Source organism: Ornithorhynchus anatinus, chromosome 2, assembly GCF_004115215.2.
Source record: "Ornithorhynchus anatinus isolate Pmale09 chromosome 2, mOrnAna1.pri.v4, whole genome shotgun sequence".
Lineage (NCBI taxonomy): Eukaryota > Metazoa > Chordata > Mammalia > Monotremata > Ornithorhynchidae > Ornithorhynchus > Ornithorhynchus anatinus.
This window is the reverse complement of record NC_041729.1, coordinates 87,668,874-87,693,303: the sequence shown is the minus strand read 5'-3', so window position 1 is coordinate 87,693,303 and position 24,430 is coordinate 87,668,874. Positions and strand designations below refer to the sequence as shown.

The 24,430-nt window shown below is 46.0% G+C and overlaps 1 protein-coding gene across 3 annotated transcripts; it reads left to right on the top strand.

Annotated features, from left to right (window-relative positions):
* Positions 1–1,762: 1,762 nt before the first annotated feature.
* Positions 1,763–24,291, top strand: TNFAIP3 (TNF alpha induced protein 3). Of its 3 annotated transcripts, none has more exons than XM_039911169.1 (9): positions 1,763–1,846; positions 1,980–2,299; positions 9,015–9,205; positions 9,757–9,904; positions 10,083–10,253; positions 11,994–12,174; positions 13,190–14,109; positions 16,095–16,276; positions 24,128–24,291. In XM_039911169.1, exons 1-9 carry the CDS (start codon positions 1,788–1,790, stop codon positions 24,287–24,289), a joined length of 2,334 nt encoding a protein of 777 aa, XP_039767103.1. In that variant the 5' UTR covers positions 1,763–1,787; the 3' UTR covers positions 24,290–24,291. The 3 variants fall into 3 exon arrangements, with proteins under 3 accessions (XP_039767103.1, XP_001509168.2, XP_028913993.1); XM_001509118.4 differs by lacking the exon at positions 24,128–24,291 and adding an exon at positions 17,817–19,951 and having other exon boundaries at positions 1,765–1,846; XM_029058160.2 differs by lacking the exon at positions 24,128–24,291 and adding an exon at positions 17,817–19,951 and having other exon boundaries at positions 1,767–1,846; positions 16,095–16,291.
* The last annotated feature ends 139 nt before the right edge of the window (positions 24,292–24,430 follow it).

Here is a 24,430-nt window from a genome sequence, read left to right as displayed (position 1 = left end):
AAGGCAGCAGAGAGGTCAAGGAGGATCAGAATGGAGTAGGAGCCATTGGATTTGGCAAGAAGGAGGTCATGGGTGACCTTAGAGAGAGCAATCTCGGTAGAGCGGAGGGGACGGAAGCCAGATCGGAGGGGGTCTAGGAGAGAATGGGAGTTAAGGAATTCTAAGCATCGATTGTAGACGACTCGTTCTAGGATTTTGGAAAGGAAGAGTAGTAGGGAGATAGGGAGATAACTGGAGGGGGAAGTGGGGTCAAGAGCGGGTTTTTTTAGGATGGGGGAGACGTGGGCATGTTTGAAGGCAGAGGGGAAGGAGCCCTTGGAGATTGAGTGGTTAAAAATAGAAGTTAAGGAAGGTAGGAGGGCAGGGGTGATGGTTTTAATAAGGTGAGAGGGAATGGGGTGAATGAATGAATGAATGAATGAATGAATGAATGACTGAATGAATGAATGAATGCATGAATGCATGAATGCATGAACGAATGAATGAATAATAATGTTGGTATTTGTTAAGCACTTACACTTTGTGCAGAGCACTGTTCTAAGAGCCGGGGGAGATCCAGGGGAATCAGGTTGTCCCACGTGAGGCTCACAGTCTTCGTCCCCATTTTACAGATGAGGGAACTGAGGCACAGAGAAATTAAGTGACTTACCCACAGTCACACAGCTGACAAGTTGTGGAGCCAGGATTCGAACCCATGACCTCTGACTCCTAAACCTGGGCTCTTTCCACTGAGCCCCGCTGAATGAATGAGACTGTGAGCCCATCAATGGGCAGGGATGGTCTCTATCTGTTGCCCAACTGTACATTCGAAGCGCTCACTAAATACTTTTGGATGGATGACCGAACGAACGAACGAACCAACGAATGGATGAATGGACGAACGGACGGATAAATGGATGGATGGATGAATGAATGAGCGGATGAACGGATGAATGAATGAATGAATGAACGGTTGAACGAATGGGTGAATGAATGAATGAACGAATGATTGAGTGAATGAACGAATGCATGTATGCATGAATGAATGAACGAACGAACGACTGATTGAATGAATGAATGAACGAATGATTGAGTGAATGAACGAATGCATGTATGCATGAATGAATGAACGAACGAACGACTGATTGAATGAATGAATGAACGAATGATTGAGTGAATGAACGAATGCATGTATGCATGAATGAATGAACGAACGAACGAACGAACGAATGAATGAATGAATGAGAATGTGAGCCCATCATCGGGCAGGGATGGTCTCTATCTGTGGCCAGATTGTACATTCCAAACGCTCAGTACAGTGCTCTGCACGTAGTAAGTGCTCAGTAAATACTTTTGGATGGATGGATGGATGAATGAATGCATGCATGAACAATTGAATGAACGAGCGAACGAATGAATGAACGAATGAACGCACGCATGAATGCATGAATGAATGAACGAAAGAATGAATGCACGAATGATGGAATGAATGAGCGAACGAACGCCCGAACGAACGAGCGCCCGAACGCCCGAACGCCCGAACGAACGAAGAGCGGTTGGGCGGGGGGGAGGGGGGGGGGGAGGCGGGCGGAGTCCCGCGATTGGCTGGCCGGCGCTCCCGTCCGACCAATCGCGGCGCGCGTCCGTCCCAGTCCCGCCCCCCGCGGCGGCGACCAATGGCGAGGCGCGGAAGGGGGAGGAGGCGGCGGCCCCGCCTCCGCCTTTATAGAAATGGAAGGTCCGGGGGCGGGGGGGGGCCAGCCAGAGCGGGCGGCCGGCCGGCGCGCGACGGGGGAGCCCAGCGCCCGATGGTCCCGTCCGGCGGGAAGGGAGCGTTCTGCGGGGCGGACGGATCCCGGGGTCCCAGGTGAATGAAGGCGACCCGTCGCGGCTCCCTCCCGTCGTATCGGCGGGGTGCGGACCCCGCGGGGGGGGGAACCGGCGCGGCGTTTCGGACTCCCGCCCTTCGAACCCCGTTTTTCTCGTCCTTGTCTCCTTAGGTGGGGCGGGGCGGGGAGCGCCATGGCCGAGCAGCCCCTTCTCCCGCCGGCTTTGTACCTGAGCAACCTGCGGAAGGCGGTGAAGATCCGAGAGCGCACCCCCGGAGACCTGGCCCGGCCGGCCAATGGAATAATCCATCACTTGAAGACCATGCACCGCTACAGCCTGGAGATGTTCAGGACCTGCCAGTTCGGCCTCCCCTTTCGGGAGGTCATCCACGGGGCCCTCCTCGACCGGACGCTCCAGGCCTCCCTGGAAGACCAGAAGAAATTAAACTGGTGCCGGGAGGTCCGCAGGCTGGTGGCCCTGAAGACCAACGGTAAGGCCCCAGCGTTTAGCACAGGGCTCTGCCCAGGCCGGTGCCTTCCCTGGAGGGCGTCGGGGACCCTAAAAATCCTCCCCCCTCTGGGCTGCTCTGCTTTCCCCAGCGCTTAGGACAGTGCTCTGCACCCCATCTGTTGCCCCGTATCTACCCCGGTGCTCTGCGCATAGGAAGCGCTTAACAATAATAAGAATAACGTTGGTGTTTGTTAAGCGCTTACTGTGTGCAGGGCGCTGTTCTAAGCGCTGGGGGCAGATACAGGGGAATCAGGTTGTCCCACGTGGGGCTCCCAGTCTTCATCCCCATTTGACAGAGGAGGGAACTGAGGCACAGAGAAGTGAAGTGACGGGCCCGGGGTCACACAGCTCACTAGTGGCAGAGATGGGATTCGAACCCAGGTCCTCTGACTCCCAAGCCCGCGCTGAACAGACGCCATCTATTGCCCTGTAGTATCTGCCCCAGCGCTTAGAACGGTGCTCTGCACATAGGAAGCGCTCAACAGACACCGGCTCTTATCCTCTAGTCTCCCCCAGCGCTTAGAACAGTGCTCTGCACATAGGAAGCGCTCAGCAGACACCGTCTCTTATCCTCTGTCTCCCCCAGCGCTTAGAACAGTGCTCTGCACATAGGAAGCGCTCAACAGACACCGGCTCTTATCCTCTAGTCTCCCCCAGCGCTTAGAACAGTGCTCTGCACATAGGAAGCGCTCAACAGACACCGGCTCTTATCCTCTAGTCTCCCCCAGCGCTTAGAACAGTGCTCTGCACATAGGAAGCGCTCAGCAGACACCGTCTCTTATCCTCTGTCTCCCCCAGCACTTAGAACAGTGCTCTGCACATAGGAAGCGCTCAACGGACACCGTCTCTTATCCTCTGTCTACCCCAGCGCTTAGAACAGTGCTCTGCACATAGGAAGCGCTCAACGGACACCGTCTCCTATCCTCTAGTCTCCCCCAGCGCTTAGAACAGTGCTCTGCACATAGGAAGCGCTCAACAGACACCGTCTCTTATCCTCTGTCTCCCCCAGCGCTTAGAACAGTGCTCTGCACATAGGAAGCGCTCAGCAGACACCGTCTCTTATCCTCTGTCCATCCCAGTGCTTAGAACAGTGCTCTGCACATAGTAAGCGCTTAACAGACACCGTCTCTTATCCTCTGTCTACCCCAGTGCTTAGAACAGTGCTCCGCACATAGGAAGCGCTTAACACCATCTATTGCCCTGTATCTACCCCGGTGCTCTGCACATAGGAAGCGCTTAACAGACACCGTCTCTTATCCTCTGTCTACCCCAGCGCTTAGAACAGTGCTCTGCACGTAGTAAGCGCTCAGCAGACACCATCTCTTATCCTCTGTCTACCCCAGCGCTTAGAACACTGCTCTGCACATAGTAAGCACTTAACACCGTCTATTGCCCTGTATCTCCCCCAGCGCTTAGAACAGTGCTCTGCACATAGTAAGCGCTTAACACCATCTATTGCCCTGTATCTCCCCCAACGCTTAGAACAGTGCTCTGCACATAGTAAGTGCTTAACAGACACCATCTCTTATCCTCTGTCTCCCCCAGCGCTTAGAACAGTGCTCTGCGCATACCAAGCGCTTAACAGACACCATCTCTTATCCTCTATCTCCCCCAGCGCTTAGAACAGTGCTCTGCACATAGGTAAACGCTTAACACCATCTATTGCCCTGTATCTACCCCAGTGCTCTGCACATAGTAAGCGCTTAACAGACACCATCACTTACCCTGTATCTACCCCAACGCTTAGAACACTGCTCTGCACATAGTAAGCGCTTAACAGACACCATCTCTTATCCTCTATCTACCCCAGCGCTTAGAACAGTGCTCTGCACATAGGAAGCGCTTACCAGACACCATCTCTTATCCTCTATCCATCCCAGCGCTTAGAACAGTGCTCTGCACATAGTAAGCGCTTAACACCATCTATTGCTCTGTATCTACCCCAGTGTTCTGCACATAGCAAGCGCTTAACAAACACCATCTCTTACCCTGTATCCACCCCAGCGCTTAGAACAGTGCACTGCACATAGTAAGGGCCTAACAGACACCATCCGTTGCCCTGTATCTACCCCAGTGCTCTGCACATAGTAAGCGCTTAACAAGCACCATCTATTGCCCTGTATCTACCCCAGCGCTTAGAACAGTGCTCTGCACATAGTAAGCGCTTAACAAACACCATCTCTTACCCTGTGGCTACCCCAGCGCTTAGGGCAGTGCTCTGCACATAGTAAGCGCTTAAGAAATACCAAGGTTATTATTAGTAAGCACTGAACAAACACCCTCGTCATTATGTTTACACTGTGAGCCCGTCGTTGGGCAGGGATGGTCTCTATCTGTTGACGAATTGTACATTCCAAGCGCTTAGAGCAGTGCTTGGCCCAGAGTAAGCGCCTAACAGGCACCCTCGTGATTATGTTTTGACTGTGAGCCCGTTGTTGGGCAGGGATGGTCTCTATCTGTTGCCCAATTGTACGTTCCAAGCGCTTAGTACAGTGCTCTGCGCATAAATACGATTGAATGGATTATTATTATTATTACCGTATGCAGACGGGGGCCACCGTTGAGATGCCAAGGCCCGGGGAGCCCCGGGACCTTGAATTCTGGTCGGATGTGAATGTCACCCCTGGTGGGGAAATGTTCTCATTCCGAACTTTAAATGGTACTTTTTCTAACGAAGCGTAATGCGAATGGAAAATGTTTGGGGACCGGGGAAACCCGGGCTGGGGAGCTGAAGAAGCGGGCTGCACGTGACTTTGGGCAAATCGCTCGCCTGTCTCTTTCCATCTGTGAGGCAGAGCAACGTACCTCCCCCCACCCTCCCGAAGTCAGTAAAAAGAGTTTTCCATGTAAAGAAGAAGAAGAATGGCATTTAAGTGCTTACTATGTGCGAAGCACTGTTCTAAGCACTGGGGTAATCAGGTTGTCCCCTGTGGGACTCACAGTCTCAATCCCCATTTTGCAGATGAGGGAACTGAGGCACAGAGAAGTTAAGTGACTTGCCCAGAGTCACACAGCTGACAAGCGGTGGAGTCAGGATTAGAACCCATGACCTCTGACTCCCAAGCCCCTGCTCTTTCCCCGAGCCTCGCTGTAAAGGGCGCTGAGCATCTTAGAGGAATGATGGGTTTCCCTGTACTGTCCATCGCCAAGGTGTGCAGAGGATGATAATGTTGGTATTTGTTAAGCGCTTACTATGTGCAGAGCACTGTTCTAAGCGCTGGGGTAGATACAGGATAATCAGGTTGTCCCACGTGAGGCTCACAGTTAATCCCCATTATACCGATGAGGGAACTGACGCCCAGAGAAGTGAAGTGGCTTGCCCACAGTCACCCAGCTGACAAGTGGCAGAGCCGGGATTCGAACCCATGAACTCTGACTCCCAAGCCCGGACTCTTTCCACTGAGCCACGCGGGTGTATCTGGAGAGTTGCAAATCTCCTATCCTTTTTTTTCTAAGCCTTTCTGGGATAAAAACGCATTAAGATTCCTTAAAAAGTGAAGTATCCTATGCTGGAGTTCTTTCTGGGCTGGTGGGATCAGGGCCCGCCTAGTTCGGCTTTGACTTAGCTTACGTAGCAGGGACATGAACAACAGTCTTCTTATGGATTTTGGGAAGCACTTGCTATGTGTCGAGCCCTGTTACGAGTGTTGGGGTAGATTCGAGTTTATCGGATTGGGCACAGCCCCACATGTTGTGGGGGGGAGGGGAATGTCACAAGCTAAGTTGGAGGATGGAAGATTTAATTCCCATTTCATAGATGAAATAACTGAGGCACAGATAAATGATGGGCCTTTCCCAAGGTCACACAGCAAACAGTTGGCAGAAGCAGGATTAGGACCCAGGTCCTCGGACCGCCAGGCCCGCGCTTCTCCCACCAGGCCACTCTGCTTCCCACTTATGTTCGGTACTTGCCGTTTGTTTTCAAGTTACTCTTTTTCTTTGCAACCTCTGCTCCGTGAGAGCCCAAGATCTATTAAGAAGAAGCTTTTATTTGCGTCGGGAGTAGCTAGCCGCAAACCCACTACACGGTCTTCTGTGCTCATAATAGTGTCTAGAAATGTTATTGCTAAAATATTACTGTTGCCCACTTACCTTTAAGGACAGCAGGATTTCATGTCTCTCGACAGCCGTTAAAGATAAAGCAGTTGTATCTTCGGGCCATTTTTTGGCCAAAGATCATTTTGCCTTTCTGGGGCTAGGGATATTTTGATTCCATGTAGAAAACGTTATAAATATTCAGTGACTACGGGCGGTAAGGGTGAGAGAGCGGGGCTTTGGGGGGGCCCACATTCAGTGACTTGCTCCTCTTCCTTGAGTAATAAGTATGTTTTGGTTTTTTAGGAAGCGTCACACCAAGTAGATAAATCGCTTGAACTAAGAAGGGAAACTACGTTAAAAGCAAAGCCATCTTACCCTCTTTTTGTCTGTCTAATTGGTGGCTCTTTTTGCTCATGCAAAACCTGCAAGTTTTAAAATGGTAGGAGGGAAGAGGGAAAACGATGTGCCTTCTAGGATTTTGGGTAATAAGGATTTTCCCTAACCTACAAGAGATTATATAAAGCCACCCGTTTGTTTTGGGGTGGGGGGGAGGGGTGAATCGGGTTCGCATTTGAGGATATGAGACGAGTGAATGAGGAAGGGAGTAGGTGGTCTAAAATTGAAACTTCATGCGAAAAATTCCAACTTCTATTGGCTGCAGCAATTTCGCTCGTCTAATGAATAGGCTTATTCCAACTCACCCTAACCACACCCACTTGGAAAGTCCAGTATGTATCTCACAGTTTAAATGTCTACACACCAGAACAAAAAGTACAATAGCTGTTGCTCAATTGCTAGTCAAATAACTTAACACAGGGGAATTCCAGATGTTACTTAGGGAATTTTATACTGGTGAGTCTCACTGAAGAACTGAAAGTAAGCACAAGAAAGAAAAAAAAAGTCTTATCTTTGTTCTAGATTTTGCAAAGGGGAAATTTCAACAGGATGTAGTAATTGCCACATTTTTTTGTTTAGACGTGAGACTTGAGCCATCCGTTTAAACCACCGACTGGACACTGTAGCCAGATCAGGATTTTTCCCGAATTTGTTTGTGGCGGGGGCGTGACGTGGGGAAGAACTAGCTGTCACAATGATATCTACAATATCCTACAGTGTGTGCCTACATTGATATCTAATAAATATTAGCGGTAAATCCTGTGGCTGAAATTAACCCCAAAGCTACTTCTTTGTAGAAATAATGATTTCTTCTTTCAATAAAATGCTTATAAAAATAGATTCATCTATTTGAATCGCCATTGTTTTCAGGCAAGTGTGCCTTTTAAAAGCCCAATCCAACTAAAAATATTTTGGAAATGCAAAAACTGAAGAGTGGTACTTTTTATAGGAAATCGTTAGGCTGTTGCTTTTTTAAGCAAGACTGCAGTGCTTTTTTTTTTTTTCGCTTTTTCAGAATTCACTTTATATAGTTCTTTTTTCAAAATCTGCCCTGTATGCCGAGTTGAAAATTGGGAGTTTGGCGCTTTATTTGGTGTTCCTCCAACTCTAAATGTAGCAAGCCCTAATATTATTTTGTTTTTCCCCTTTTTGACCTAGTTAGTACTATAGCTACAGTAGCAGTCTGGGAAGAGTACAGACTACACACTGAGAAGCAGTGTGGCTCAGTGGAAAGAGCACGGGCTTTGGAGTCAGAGGTCATGAGTTCGAATGCCACCTCTGCCACTTGTCAGCTGTGTGACTGTGGGCAAGTCACTTCACTGTGCCTCACTTCCCTCATCTGTAAAATGGGGGTGAAGATTGTGAGCCCCACGTGGGACAACCTGATTCTCCTGTGTCTACCCCAGCGTTTAGAACAGTGCTCTGCACATAGTAAGCGCTTAACAAATACCAACATCATTACTGCTTTGAATCCAACTTCTGCAAATGAGGAAGCACCCAAGAACTTGGTGTAGTCAAATTACTAGCAATATCAATTCAGTGCACAGCAATTAGACCAGGCTGCCTCTTGGCTTAAAAAATATGTTTTGGCGGGGGTGGGGGGGAGTTATTTTTTTTGTATTTCATACAGCTCCAGTTGATATCAATGAAATAGACAGTAATACCCATTTTCCCAGTTTTTGAAAACAAACTGAAAGGCACAGCTCAAACAGTGAACGTAGAACTGGAGTTACTGTCTAATCCGGGAGTGCAATAATTGACCAATAATAACAAGCCACAGTTGTGAATTTAATTTTCAATTCACTGTCCATCATCAGTATTTACAGATTACCTACTGTATATATGCAAATCACTGTTCTAGTCACATGGCCTTTTTGATATACCCCCCCCCCCTTTTCCCTGTCTAATCTTGGAAAGACCTCATAGGTTGACAAACTTTCAATAAAGGGGCCTGAGGATTGATTTTTAAAAAATCAAGCATAAATGGGACTCAATAATAAATGATATGATGACAGGTCAGCTGAATGGATAGGGTTGGGTGTAATGTGGCAGGTGGTGGAATTAATTGAGAAGTGCCCTGTGGGCAGGGAGTTGGTAGGGGGGTTTGTTCTGTTTTTTAGCAGTCATTGGAAAATGGAGAAAGATATGTTTCAGTGAAGCTGAATGGGGAACCTCTTTCTTTTTTCAGCCTCCCTCTTCCCTTCATTGCAATACGCAGTTAAATGACTGGAGGTTAGGATTAAACATCTTCTCTTTCTCAGGGGATGGAAACTGCCTCATGCATGCTGCATCTCAGTACATGTGGGGTGTTCAGGACACAGACCTGGTCCTGAGAAAAACACTGTTCGGCGCGCTCAAGGAGACGGATACACGCAACTTTAAATTCCGCTGGCAGAACGAGTCCATTAAATCCCAGGAGTTTGTGGAGACGGGACTTCGATATGACACAAGGGTAAGGTAACTTGCCTAAATAAAGTTTTATGTGGAAAATCTCAACTACTGTGCTGTTTGTGGAATGGAGTTCAGGCTGATACTGGGTGTGTGGATTTTTTTTTTTTTCCTTCATGGACTTTTATGCTAGTCTAATCCCTGCTGTAAACTTCCCATGATCATTGCTCTTCATTTGTAGCCTCTTATTTACCATGGGACTGCCCTTGCATTAGCTAATGAGACGGTGAATCACATGTAGGCATGCTGCGTAATCCACCTCTTCTGTCACACACTGGGAATTTCTGTGTACATGTGGATAGAAATGTTAAACTACTATGCCAGTACTTTAAAAATCTAGGTGCCTGTTCCCTCCCTCCCTCCCTCCCTCTCATCTGTTCCCATGAAAAGTTCAGTTCTGAGTTTGCTTCTTGATAGGACAAAAAAAAACTGGAGGGGTAGGTAGGGAGAAAGGGATATGAGGTCACTTGAATGATTATTTAGAGACAAAGAAAAGTTCATGCAATCGATATGAATAATTAGCTAAAATTAACTGACTCTGAACTTTTTCCTTAGAATTGGGATGAAGAATGGGAAAACCTTGTCAAAATGGCATCGGCAGACACGTCAGTATCCCGAAGTGCTCTTCAGTATAATTCACTTGAAGAGATACATATTTTTGTTCTGGCTAATATCCTCAGGAGGCCAATAATAATTATTTCAGGTGAGTCTGCCTTTAGGTAATATGTCTAAGCACCTTTTTTCGTCTCCCAAATTATGACGCTCCCTACCGTCTGGTGGGGAAAAAAAAATCATTCACCAAGCATTGGTTCCTACAGTTGAAAGGAATTTCATGTCTGTAACATGAAAATGTTTGTTTTCCTTTCTCTTTCCTCAAACAGATAAAATGCTGAGAAGCTTAGAATCTGGTTCAAGCTTTTCTCCTTTGAAAGTTGGTGGAATCTACTTACCACTCCACTGGCCTGCCCATGAATGCTACAGATACCCCATCGTTCTTGGTTACGATAGCCAGCACTTTGTACCCTTGGTCACTCTGAAAGACAGCGGACCCGGTATGGAAATTACACCTTATCTCAAACTCAGATCTTGTTTTAGATACCAACACCGCCTGGGTCACGTCCTCCCGCGGTCCTGGAACGCCCTCCCTCCTCACCTCCGCCAAACTGATTCTCTTTCCCTCTTCAAAACCTTACTTAAAAATCACCTCCTCCAAGAGGCGTTCCCAGACTGAGCTCCTCTTCCCCCTCTACTCCCTCTGCCATCCCCCCTTTACCTCTCCGCAGCTAAAGCCTCATTTTCCCCTTTTCCCTCTGCTCCTCCACCTCTCCCTTCCCATCCCCACAGCACTGTACTCGTCCGCTCAACTGTATATATTTTCGTTACCCTATTTATTTTGTTAATGAATTGTACATCGCCTTGATTCTATTTAGTTGCCATTGTTTTTACGAGATGTTCTTCCCCTTGACGCTGTTTAGTGCCATTGTTCTTGTCTGTCCGTCTCCCCCGATTAGACTGTAAGCCCGTCAAACGGCAGGGACTGTCTCTATCTGTTGCCGACTTGTTCATCCCAAGCGCTTAGTACAGTGCTCTGCACATAGTAAGCGCTCAATAAATACTATTGAATGAATGAATGAATAAATAGCTGGACAATTTGTAGAAAGCTGGGTCTTGTTGAGAGCGAGGATGAGGGTTATGAAGTTTCATAAATAGTCTTTGTTTTCCCCCTTCCTTTCTCAAGCTTCCCAGACATGCTCTCCCCCCCACCCCCCACCCTTTCCCTTTGCACCCAGGACGCTCTGCTCCGAGGCCTTTTTCCTGGGGAGGTCCTGCTGCTTTGTTACAATCTCTGCCCTGCTCCTCAGTGCATACCCAATGTCTTGGGAGCTTCTTTCCTTCAAAGTGGAGAAGCAGGAAGAAGGGGCTGTCATCCTTGTCTTGGAACAGCAGCAGAATTCAAGCTGCAGTCAGAGGTTGGGGAAGAAGTAGTGTTGCTTTAAAAATAAAAGGTTGGGGGGGAGGGCTGTCAATAAAATTGGCATTTGTTAAATTCCAGGGCAAACTGGGAAAAAAGAAACCTCTAGGGAAGCAGTGTGGCCTAGGCAAGACCTGGGTTCTAATCCTGGCTCCTCCACTTGCCCGCTGTGTGACTTTCAGCAAGTCACTTAACTTCTCTAGGCTTCAGTTACCTCATCTATAAAATGGGGATTAAACCCTCCCTCCAACCTGATTATTTTGGCACCAAGTAAACTTGTAACAAGTACCATTTTAAAAAGGAAAAAACCCCAAAACTTTACCAGTGAAACTGGAATCATCATCATCAGTGGCATTTATTGAGCCTTTCTTTACTATATGCAGAGCGCTGTTTTAAGTGCTTGGGAGAGTACAGTATAATTGAGTTGGGGGTGTCTAATGACTCTATTCCTAATGGTGTGACTTGGAATTTGTTGTTGAATGCCTATTGAAATGCCATTCGTCTCCATTCAGAATATTAGTAAGTGATAACCAAAGCAAGATTTGCTTCTGGAATGACCTGCTAGAGTAAGTAGGTGATCTTTTGTGTCAGATTCCTGAAGTTTTAGCCCTAATAGTTGATGTCCTACTCGATGGGGCTTTTGAAGGTTATAAAATTATATTTTTCCATGAGACCGGAGTTCCTATTGCTAAGTCTCAGTTTAGTTAATCGGTGGGCAGTATGCCACCCATTGCTGTAGATGTGATTTATATATTTGATTTTTGACCTATAACCCTTTCTGACTTACTAAAATCTTGCTCTTATGTTATTGATCTGACAGAAATCCGGGCTGTTCCACTGGTTAATAGAGAACGAGGAAGATTTGAGGACTTGAAGGTTCATTTTTTGACTGAGCCAGAAACCGAGGTGAAGGAGAAACTTCTGAAAGAATACTTGATGGTGATAGAAATACCAGTACAAGGCTGGGACCATGGCACCACTCATCTGATTAATGCTGCAAAGTAAGCATCATTATCAGACGAGCTTTGGCTTGGGATTTGTTGACAACCACTTTAGGATGAAGAATTCTTCACCTGGATCTCTAATGGCAGGAAGGAGGGAAACTAGATCATTCAGGAGTATTCTGTATTTCTTTGCCTGCGCCAGCCAGATAGTTACCAGATCTCGGGAGGATCTGGTAAAGCAGGCCTTGCTTTAATTGGATTTGGGTTATCCAACTTTTTAATGAAAGAACAAAGGGTCACTTTATCACCTGGGGAGTATCAGTTGTTCCAAATTACACACAATTGTGAGTGAATCACTGTATTCTTCTTGAGGTTTTATGATGTTTGGTGTATTTTATTCTCCATTAATTTCTTTAAGGAGAAGCAGCTGAGGTTATAAAGAGGACTATCGGTTTATTTAGCTGTTGGCTAATTGTTATGCTAATTTTAAGTCCTAAATCTTACCAAAATGCCAGGGTTTATGCCAATCATAAATCAGTCTGTGGATTTGAGCACTGACCCGGTGCTGTGCACTGTACTAAATGGGTTTTTTGGTGGGGTTGGGGGGCAGTGTTTCACCAGTAACAAGACGTATTGCTCCCAGCCCCCCTAGATCTCACAGTTTGAGGGAGATAGGCACAAATATTTACAGGTAGTGGAAGCTGAGAGAAGAAGGGCATTGCAAGAAGTTGTATGAACACATCAGGACAAAATACCTGAACGCATAATAGTGCAGCGATTTGTATATATATTTTTATTTCTGTACTTAGTGCTGAGGATAGGAATAAAGGTACACCCATGCTAAGGGTGGGTCTTGATTTGACATGACTGAAATGTTGTGGATTTAATAAGGAAAGGTTGTTTGAGGAGGCTGGATATTAGGAGGCTCTGAAGATTGGGGAGAGCTGTAGATTGGTGAATTTGGGAGGGAGGGGCACAGCGAAGGGGAGGAATTCATTGTAGCGCTCATCTCGTGACCACCATCCTTTTAGCTTTTTTGCCAGACTAACCTCCTTATCTTGACCTGTTTTAGATTGGACGAAGCCAACCTGCCCAAAGAGATCAACCTTGTGGATGATTACTTTGAGCTCGTCCAGCACGAGTACAAAAAGTGGCAAGAAAACTCTGAGCAGGCCAGTAGAGAAGCGCCTGGCAGAAACAGACTGAAACTGTCCTTGTCCCAGCTCTCCCTCATGGATGTAAAATGTGAAACTCCCAACTGTCCATTCTTCATGTCGGTGAACACCCAGCCCTTGTGTCACGAGTGCTTTGAGGGGCAGCATCAGCAGGCGGAAAATAAGTCAAGGAAGCCGAACTCTAAAGCAGGAGCCGAGAAACTCCGGGGGACGGGATTAGCTGCCTCCCGGACCGAGGCTTTTGAGTCCCTAGGCTGGGCCCCTGAAGAGTCAGTCACAGGCCCTCATTCTGCACCCCCAACTGCACCCAGCCTCTTGCTCTACAGCGAAACGACTGCTATGAAGTGCAAAAGTCCGGGCTGCCCATTTACGCTAAACGTGCAGCACAACGGACTTTGCGAACGCTGCCACAACGCCCGTCAGTACCACCCTGGCAGCAACATCGGCAATAGGAGGCATTTGGATACTGGAAAATGTCAACTCTGTCACCAGGATGCCTCCCGGACTTTTAATGGAATTTGCAGCACTTGCTTCAAAAGGACTAAAGAACATTCCTCAGTGAATAGCTCAAGTTTCCCGCCTTCCTGTCATCAGAGATCCAGATCGGATCCTTCGCAGCTAATGCAGAGTTTCCTTCAACATTCCTGCCACAGAACTAGCAACGAAGCACCTTCTGGAAGCCCTTCTCAGGCGGCATGGAATCCGGAGGATCGGAAAGGGACGAGCAAGTGCAGAAAAGCAGGCTGTCTGTATTTTGGGACCCCTGAGAACAAAGGCTTTTGTACTCTTTGTTTTATTGAGTTCAGAGAGAACAGTGGTGAGTACAAGTGAATTCTCTTAGTTCACCATGTTGGTAACTGGTCTTGAGAAAGGATGCCAAGTGGCGGTGTGGGAAGTACTCATTGCTTGTTGCAGGACAATATTTTTTATGTCTGTCATCCCCTGTTAAGAGTAAGCCCACTGAGGGCTGGGAATGAATCTCGAGCTTCTGCTGGACTTTTCTAGATTCTCAGGACAGCGCATTTCACTCGGGTTCAAATACCATTATTATCGTATCATTATTATAGGGGAAGGGAGAATACTTGGGCTGATTGGTGCTTCCTTCCTTTAGATCTAGTACTGTTGATTGAGAGACAACATTTACAGGAAAAGAGTCTACAGTAAATGATTGATTGAAACCAACTTAAGGCACACAAGGGCAGATGGGTGTGTTTGTGGACATTCCATTTGGAGTTTCTTTAAAGATTTGGGTTTCGTGTGGAAATCTAAAATCTAGACTGCCAATTTCAGATGTTTGAGGCAGCACTGCCTGAATTCACTCCAGGCGCGGAACCACTCATGAGGCAGTCAACCTCCGTTCTCATCTCTTGAGGTCAACAGGTCTAACGAGTAGTATAAAGTCTTAGTTGATATAAAAGGTGTTGGGCTGATACTTTACCAAACTCCAAGGAGTAGTGGGAGTTGGAAGTTATGGTGAGGAATTCTGGAAATGGAGCTGGAGGGGCCTTGAGAGGTCATCTGGTCCAACCCCTTGCCTTCTTTTGTAGCTGATGCTGATGTTTGATCACTCCCTTCCCTGTGCCTTTTCCCTCTTGTAGCTTAAAACCATTTACTATTTTTTTTAGGTCCACCAAGGACATGGACTATAGTTAACATCCTCCTCATAAAAATCCCTCTAACTACTTAATGACATTTTATCAAATCACTCTTCAACCAGCTCTTAACCAGTGCTTTGCACACAGTGAACGCTCAATTAATATGATTGAATCGAATGAATCTCTTCTCCAGTTCTCTTTCTGTACTATGGAGTGCTCCTATGCTTCCTATGTTTAGGAAAACTAAGTACTCAAGGGGGTATTAAGCCAGTTCAGTGCTTTCTTCATTTCTGTCCCTTGTTTATTAAAGAGGCATTTGATTCAGAATAAACTCAACAAATGAACTTAAATATTACCAATATGTGGAGGGAGAGCACTTTCAAGGACAACAAAACAAATGAGGGCCAGGGAGGGAAGAAAATTACTATTTGTTGTGCTTTGGTTAAACATTTCCGCCCTGCTGGAAGTACCAGCCAAGTGAGGCCTACCCTCCTCCTCCACCAACTTGACTACCACCCCCCTTTTCCCCCCCCCATACTTCAAGATGCATTAGGCAAAATGGGCCTCTCCAATCCAGTGGTATTTATTGAGCACTTACTGTGTGCAGACAGAGCTATGCTCTTGGGAAAGTTCAATATAATAATGTTGGTAGATGCGATCCCTGCCCGTAAGCAACTTATAGTCTGAGAAACTCCCTTCAGGTTCCTAATGCTTAAACAGTACAAACCACATTTAACCACATCACACACTCTTTTTCTTTTGTCTTTTGCAGCTGGTCCTTGGATTGCTGGAGCTCTTGTCCCTCTTAGCATTTCATTAAGGCTTTCTAGACTGAAAGCTGGTTGTGGGCAGGGAACATGTCTACCAACTCTGTTACACTGTACTCTCCCAAGTGCTTAGTACAGTGCTCTGCTCACAGAAAAGGCTCAAAAAAATGATTGATTTCAGCTGCAAAAAAAGTGGGGAAGAGGAAGGCCAAGAGTGTTTCTGATCTAAGTAACTTTAAAGAATGTACACAGTTGTGGGTTTATTTTTTAGAATTGGATTGTATTTTAGCACAGTGCTTGACATATAGTAAGTGCTTAATAGTAATAATTGTGAGTGTTGTTGTTAATAATAATCACCTGATCTGCATTAGGTATGCACTGCTGTAATTCTGCCCTGTAATCAGATATGCTGGGACCAATGAATTATGTCTCTCTTCTAGGTAATCCCCCTGCCTGTGGTCAGTCTGAGGCGTCAGCTGCCCAGTTTCAGAACGCCGTACCATGCCTGGGCAGAGAATGTGGCACCCTTGGGAGCACTGTGTTTGAAGGCTACTGTCAGAAGTGTTTCATTGAAGCGCAGAGTCAGAGATTGCGTGAAGCAAAAAGAACGGAAGAACAACTGGTGAGACAGTCTAAGGTACATTAATGACTGACCTATCCCTCCCCACTCCCTTCTCAAATGTCTGCGTGCTCCCGGCCCTACTAAGACCGCAGTGTGGTTTGTTTCCCTCTTGCTAGTAGAACACCCTGCCGAGTTAAAAACAGACTCCTTAGGGAAAGTAGTGTTTCTTTCTGCCAAAACTTGGGCAGTCGCTTCCAAGAGCAGAACCAAACTATCTGTTGCCACGGGCCGCCATAGGCCTTTCTATGTGGATCTTCCTTAGGAATTCGTTTTCAAAAATGGAACAATGAAAGCCTACTTTTGAATCACGTATAGCATGTCAGATGAGGATTACTCTTCACGGTTTTCGTAGAGATGGGAATTGATCTCCAAGATGATTGGCCTTGATGAGATTACGTAATTAGGAAATGCCTTTTAATTGGGTTGGGAATGACTACAGCTCATAGATTTCATTCCTTCATTTAGTTTTTAAGGTTACAGAGTGGAAACGCCTGAGCGTGGCTCTATTAATGGAGAGATTGGATATTCTAGGAAAGCTTGACCTTGAGGTCCTCTGTTCCACCGTGGGATTTTTTTTCTTTCAGAGGATGTGGATAGACCACAGCAGAACCCGTATTCCCGGAATAGGAAGCGGGGGGGCCGGGGAAGCGCTGCCATCTAGTAATTCTCCAAATTTGCCTTCCCGGGAGGCATACCTGCCGCTTCCTAGACTATCTGTCTGTGGGGCACTGGTAGCAAACAGAAGCAACAGCAAAGGAGCTTCAAGGAAGCTGTTTTTCCCATCTATGTCAGAGGTGTACTGAGGGTGTGTCCAGGACAGTGGTGCAATGCCTTGGAATCGTTTTTGGATTATCTTAGTTTTAAGAAAAGAGTTGGACCGTATCTTTTGAACCCTACTTTCTATCTAAAGTGCAGGGTAAAGGCCCGACGCTGGCTGAGCTCAACGGGTTATAGGAGTCTCATGGGGTCCCTTCTAGAGCTGCTATTTTGCACTGGGGTTCAAACTCCTTGCCAATCAAGCCACGGTTGTTCCTCGCTACCTTACAGACCTGAGACGACAATCCTAGCAAACCCAAGAAAGAGTAAAGAGTGCAGTAGCATGGCTTAGTGGATAGAGCACAGGCCTGGGAGTCAGAAGGATCTGGGTTCTAATTCAGATCTGTCATTTGTCTGCTGTGTGACCTAGGGCAAATCACTTCACTTCTTTCAGCCTCAGTTCCCTCATTTGTGAAATGGGGATTGACGGTGAAGCCCATGGGAGACAGGGACTGTGTCTAACCTGATCGATTAGACTGTAAGCCCGTCAAATGGCAGGGACTGTCTATCTGTAGCCGACTTGTTCATTCCAAGTGCTTAGTACAGTGCTCTGCACATAGTAAGCACTCAATAAATACTATAAATACTATTGAATTTGCTCATATCCACCCCAGCGCTTAGCACGTAGTCAATGCTCAACAAATACCACAACCTACTATTATTATTATCATCACTCGGACTCATGTAGGGAATTGCAAGTGATGATTTTTATTCATCCACTCAGAGATCAAGCCAGCACAGAGATTTGCAACAATCAAACCTTGGCTCCCAGAGACAGAAATGCACCCAGGCTTCCTGTAAGAACAATCTGGCCAGCAGAGGCGATGAGCTCTGTCCAGAGTGTCAGCGCCTCAGCCAACGAGTTGGGACTGGAAGCCACAATAGAGGTGAGCTCTCTTCAGAAGAAGCCCCCAAACAACGCTGCCGAGCCACCGCCTGCGATCACTATGGCAACACCAAGTGCAATGGCTATTGCAACGAGTGCTATCAGTTCAAGCAGATGTATGGCTAAAGGAAGACGTCTGGACCGGCTGTGCGGAAAGAGCCTACCATTATTCAGTCAAGATGGTGCTATACTAGAAATACTTGCTCTTTCTCTAGAGGGTGAATCCTTGGAACAGAGGTGCCCTTGCTTCAGCCAGTCACAGTTAAACCTGAGGACTCCTGGGTCCGGTGGACTCCTCTGAAAATATTGGTACCCAGCTTCAGAGTACTTGTGTCTGGAGTGGTTGACTTCCTACGTGACCTCTTCTTCTGGGATTTCACCGTGTTCCACGGGGAAACAGAGGGGTTTTGACTGCTAAGGCTCTCTGGGCCACGTGCTTTCCCCATGGGAGGAATGCTTAGGGTCTAGCTTAGGAGAGGTATGGAGCCCTTTGAAGTGTCCCAGATCCACATTTCTCAGCGATGTGAAGCTAGATTCTCTTGGAGAGAAGGCACTCCAGGGGATTGCTCAGACAAGCTCAGGGAAAATGGGATCATGAAGAGGATGTGTGAGGTAACCTTTCTTCTTACCTGTTTAGTAGTTGTCTTCAAATAGGACAAGGCCAAAACCAGACTGTTCATGGGACAATGGACTCTTGAGTGAACCAAAGCCAGAATTGAGGAGAATATGTCAAGCTGCTCTTTCCAAAATGTACCTTCTCAAATCTAGTAATGTTGTGGGGGACTCAATGTTTTCACCATCCTCTGTTCGAAGTGGTAAGCAAGGAGTGAGATCTGAATGACAGTTCTAACCATATATAATATGTATGAGGTGGGCTTTTTTGTTTAATGGGAGAAAATACTGCCCTTGATGTGTAAGTAGGGGGACTATATGCACAGTTACCAAGAATTTGATTCCCTTTTATGAGAGGCATCTCTTCTCTTACCCCCTTTCTCCCCTCCCTTCATTCCTGATGTCTCAACCAAGCCCAAATGACAATTCCCTGGTTCAAATATTTTAGACGACACTTTTTTTTTTCCTCAACCTTCCTATTTAAGCGAAGATATTTTCTCATGTTACAAAACACCCAAGTAATATTTTGGAGCTGACGTTAACTTGTGGAAAATCTAGTATTCCTGGCCCCTGTGAGTATCTGCTTTTTTTTAAAGATACTTTATTTTCCTTTCTCCTAGGGGAATAGGAAAACAATATAAAATCTCTCACTAAAACAATTTTGGCTTATAGTTTTTGGTGTGAGGTGAAAAATGCAGTCAAGGCTATTTCCTCAGCTGATTTAGCTGCTCTCCACTTCTCCCAGTTTGGGGATTATGGTTGCAGGAAAGGTGTGGTGTTTTAATGTCAATGTTGTTGCTGTTGTGTATTGCTGCTTCCAAGAGGTACCAGGTTCAGTCTGCACATACAGGGACAGTGATGGGTGAGCAGAAGAGTGATGGAACTGCATGTCTCAGTTCCCTCCCTGGGTAGCTTCTCTCCCAGTCCCTGCTCCTGCTAATCCAGAGAAGTAGCAAGTAATCATCCCCCTTGAATTAAAGCCCCCAATTTTTTGTCTGAATTTCATCTTAAAAGTCCAGGTTCATGCCATAGCTGCCTCAGTCCTTGCCTAAACAGATACGGTAATACCTGCTCGAATTCCTCTTCAACATTGGATCTCCTCACGTCTCATTTGGTTCCCCTTGCAGTTTCTTTTAACAGAACAAAAATCCAGGAATGTTTAAGACTGGATTTTATCATTTGAATTTTTCATTTTAAATGTGAAAAATGTTTGAGTATTTATATATAAAATATTTCAAAGCTATTTGAAATTTGCACATTTAGTTTTTTATAGCATGCTAATTTACTCTGGTATGAATTTCATAAACTTTTACTAAGTAAATGTAAGTTTTAAAAATATTAAATAAATTATTTAAGAAGTCTGATAGTTTACTATTGCGACCGGCAGAGAACGGTAGCCAAAGGCCCATTTTCCAAATGGTATTGGAACTCCACTGCACACAACAACATGCCCCCAGGAGATGCTATAGGGTGTAACTCATTCATTCATTCAATAGTATTTATCGAGCACTTACTATATGCAGAGCACTGTACTAAGGGCTCGGTGTGTACAATTCGGCAACAGATAGAGACAATCCCTGCCCAGCGATGGGCTCACAGTCTCAATGGGGGAGACAGACGGCAAAACAAAACAAGACATCATCAAGATAAATAAAATCAATGTAACTCCTCTTCCTCCCCTCAGAGCCTCTGCCACCTAACATTCTAAGCCCAAGTCTAGAGAAGCAGCGTGGCTCAGTGGAAAAAGGCCGGGCTTGGGAGTCAGAGGTCAAGCGTTCGAATGCCAGCTCCGCCACTTGTCAGCTGTGTGACTGTGGGCAAGTCACTTAACTTCTCTGTGCCTCAGTTACCTCATCTGTAAAATAGGGATGAAGACTGTGAGCCTCACGAGGGACAACGTGATTACCCTGTATCTACCCCAGCGCTTAGAACAGTGCTCTGCACATAGTAATGCTTAACAAATACCAACATTAAATACAAATACCAACATTATTAAGTCTCCAATTGACAGCTGATCTGAAGCCAATGTTTCCCTGGCACAAGTGTCCACTTGCCCTAGGCCCAGCTCCCAAGTGGCATAAGGTGCCTACCATCTTGGACACACAAGCGCTGTGGGTGGGAGAAATGAAATCACCCAGAAATATGTACAAGTGAAGTTGGGAGGAAACTTTTTTGGAATTGATTTTTCTTTCTCCAACCCATCTTTCAGCCCATCAATGGCATTTTTTGAGCACTTACTGCATGCAGAGCCCTGTATGACATGCTTGGGAGAGAACAATAGAGTTAGTAGACACGATTCCTCCTCTCAAGAAGCTTTTCTTGCATTTACCCTGATGTGCAGTGACTATGGGGCAGACCTTTGGGCTACTGTTTCAGGTTCTGAAATAAAAGGTCCTGGTCTTGGAAAATTACTCAGCCCTAGTTAGCTTCCTTTGGGTTTTGGTGGGGAAACACAGAGGTAAAGGGGCTTCAGATGAAACTTTTAGATCCTTAAGATGCTGTGTTTCTGTCTCTCCCTCTTTCATGTTCTCTCTCTGTCTCTTTTCTTAAATACGGTATTTAAGCACTTATGTGTCAGGCACTATTTTAAGTACTGGGGTAGGTACAAACTATTCAGTTGAACACAGTCCCTCTCACATTGGGGCTCAGTATTAATCCCCATTTTACCGATGAGGTAACTGAGGCCCAGAGAAGTTAAGTGGCTTGCCCTAATTTGTTACAAACCTGAAGGTAAACAAGTTTTTGGCTCCTCATGTAAGGAATGAAGAGAAATTGGTTGGGAGAGAGGAAAGAGGTTCAAATGGGAGCCTCAAAAATTATAGGCAGTAAAGTAAGAACTGAGAGGAAACAAAAAATAAATGATTGGCCTAGAGAAGAAAGGGTTGTAGACTGAATTAATGATAGTGTTCAGGACTAGGAAAAGTTGTTATACAGAGCATAGGGACAAAGCTTTCTGTCTCTTCAGAAACTGTCAGGAAGAATTTCCTGACAATGAGAAGTACTGAGGCCTAGTGGAAAGAGCACAGACATGAGAGTCAGAGGACCTGGGTTCTACTCCTGCTGTGCCACCTATCTGCTGTGTGACCTTGAGCAAATTGCTTAACTTCTCTGTGCCTCAGTTCCCTTACCTGCCAAATGGGAATTCAAAATCTGTCATCCCTCCTACTTAGACTGTGAGCCCCAGAGGTCATGGGTTCGAATTCCGGCTCTGCCACTTGTCAGCTGTGTGACTGTGGGCAAGTCACTTAACTTCTCTGTGCCTCAGTTACCGCATCTGTAAAATGGGGATTGACTGAGCCTCACGAGGGACAACCTGATTATCCTGTATCTACTTCGGTGCTTAGAACAGTGCTCTGCATATAGTAAGCGCTTAAATACCAACATCATTATTATTATTATGTGGGACCTGATTATCTTGTATTTACCCCGGTGCTTAGTAAAGTGCTTGGCACATAGTAAGTGCTTAACAAATACCACAATTTTTATTCTCACTGGAATGGTCACTAGAGGTTTTCAAAGTCCTGCTTAAAGGGTAGAGAACCATAAACATTCACCTCAGGTCTTCCACCTTGCACCCTTCTCTGGTAACAGGTGTAAGGGAAAGACGGTGAGAAGGGCAGTTCTTCAGAGATACTTTTCATTCAGTCAGTCTTGTGCAAAGCTCTGTATTAAGTGCTTGGGAGAGTACAATATAATAATAGATACCTTCCCTGCCCACAGCGAGCTTGCTTTTAGTCAGGAAAGGAACCTTAAAGCGTGGAGTACGAGCTCTGGGAGCCCCACTTTCAGTTCCTGTTCTTGACTAAGCACCCCACCACAGGAACCAGGCCTTCTCGGGAGCTCCCACTGTCTGTCTTTCCACCCTGTAAGGAGGGGGGGCCAAGAGGGCAGAGGTAATTTGGGGTGGGGACTACTGCTGTTTGACATTCTTCTGCAAAGGAGAGCTGTAGAAGTCAAGTCCCCAATTGCAGTTTACCAGGATCACTACATTCTTGCCCAGAGTCCCAGACTTTTGGCTTTTGGCTTCTCAAGAACCCATCACTAGTGCTCTGTGCCTGCTTAGGTCGGGGAATAAAATTCTAAGAGTTCTGTGCCTGTAATCATGAAGGATATCATCAGCCATTTACACTTACCTGCTTTCCCCCCACCACCCCCTCAGCAAGCACCTTGATGCTGAGATGTGAAGCAACGTAGAAAGAGAGAAGACTCTACTGGGTAACTCTTATTTCATGTGGATTTTTTTTCTTAAAACTTTGATATCTTCTATGTTGAACACTGAACAATTCTTTGATTTCCAGCTTTGCAGTTACATTTTCCAGTAGCGTAATGACTCAGGAAAATGGGAAATAGCTCAATTGGCTGCTTTCCATGACCATCTTTGGAAATCATTTCAGCTCTAAATGACTGGATAGGAGTTCAGCGTTTGGTGGGTATTTCTTTGTGTGTATGTGCTTTCTTTCCCTCAAAGTACAAAGTCATAATGAATCTTGTGGTTAAAAGCAGACATTTCAACATTCAATCTATCTCCGTTGTGGCCTGTGATGAAATGTGCCACATTCCATAGGACACTGAAGAATTTAAGTCCCTCTCCTCAATCGGTAGCATTTATCAAGCACCTATGGTGGGCAGAAAGTACTTTTCTGCTTGCCACCTGAAGAATGGCTGACAGAATACCCTACGGCCCTGCTTTCAGCTCGGGTGGGCTACTGTGACTGCGGTTGCTTCTTTATTCTCTGGTTATTTACCAGAGGTTGTGGTGTGGTCGAAGCTATGCGGTGTGGTAATGCAGGAAACAGTCTGAGGTAGCTGCAGGAGGGGGTGGTGATAGGAGTTGTGGGACAGCATTGGACCCGCATAGAAGATGGCTGAGTGTGTGGGTGCCTAACCTAACCTGTGTCTTCATCTGTCTCTGTCTCTCCTTTCCTCCGTTTTCCTCCTCTCTTCCTGAAGCACCGGCTCTGCCCTCATGGATACCCCACTCTTTGAGATCTGGAAAACATGGTCAGGCTACAGTTGTGCTTCTGAGGTGACGAATGCCTTCTAAATCAATTCCTTTGTAAAATGCTCCCTTCTGTATTGTACTCTCCCAAGGGTCTAGTACTGTGCTCTGCACAGAGGAAGCACTCAATAAATACCATTGACTTTTAGTAAAGCACAACATTTTCCATTGGGAGCATTGTCTTAAAATCAAGTATTTGAAATGTCACCCTAGGACATTGCTGTAATAGTAATCTCCGCTCTTAAAACTCAGGAGCATCTGGAAGGGTGTCTAGTTTGATGCACTAGGAAATACCAAGAACTCTTTCAAAGCACCTCCCAAACTAATTTTGAAAGGGAGGCGTTTGTGTTTTTGTTACATTTAGGGAGGGAATAATGGGATTGAAAGCATGTGTTTCTAACAGGAGGTCCCATAGTAAATACAACTTGAGGATCCTAAGCATCCAACTACTGTAATTGAATACACTGGACCTGGCTTGAAGGGGGATTTTGCACGGATCGGGTGTCTGGCTCTGAACCTCCCACCTCCCTTTCCTCAGGAGATATGTGGCCATGAAAAATCAGGATCTGTTGCTGGTGGTGTGCCCAAAACTGCGTGCAGGGTGGCAACAACAGAAACCTGGATTCTGATGCAGCAATTGAGAAACAAACTCACCCACTGTAATTCTAAAGGCGACCCAAAAAGCTGCAGACTTATATGAAGGTAGGTATACGATGTAACCATTTATATCATCTTTAAAACAGAAAAAAAGCCAATTTCATCAAAATTTGAAAGCATCTTTCATTCCCCAGTTTTAGAGTGGAATTAAGAGAGAGGAATGTGCTCAGCAGTCAGCAGCCCT

Coding starts and splice junctions, on each gene's coding strand:
- TNFAIP3 (XM_029058160.2), top strand. CDS start 1,788: ATGGTCCCGTCCGGCGGGAAGGGAGCGTTCTGCGGGGCGGACGGATCC. Junction 2,300..9,014: donor GGTGGCCCTGAAGACCAACG/GTAAGGCCCCAG, acceptor TCTCTTTCTCAG/GGGATGGAAACTGCCTCATG. Junction 16,292..17,816: donor AACTGGTGAGACAGTCTAAG/GTACATTAATGA, acceptor TCATCCACTCAG/AGATCAAGCCAGCACAGAGA.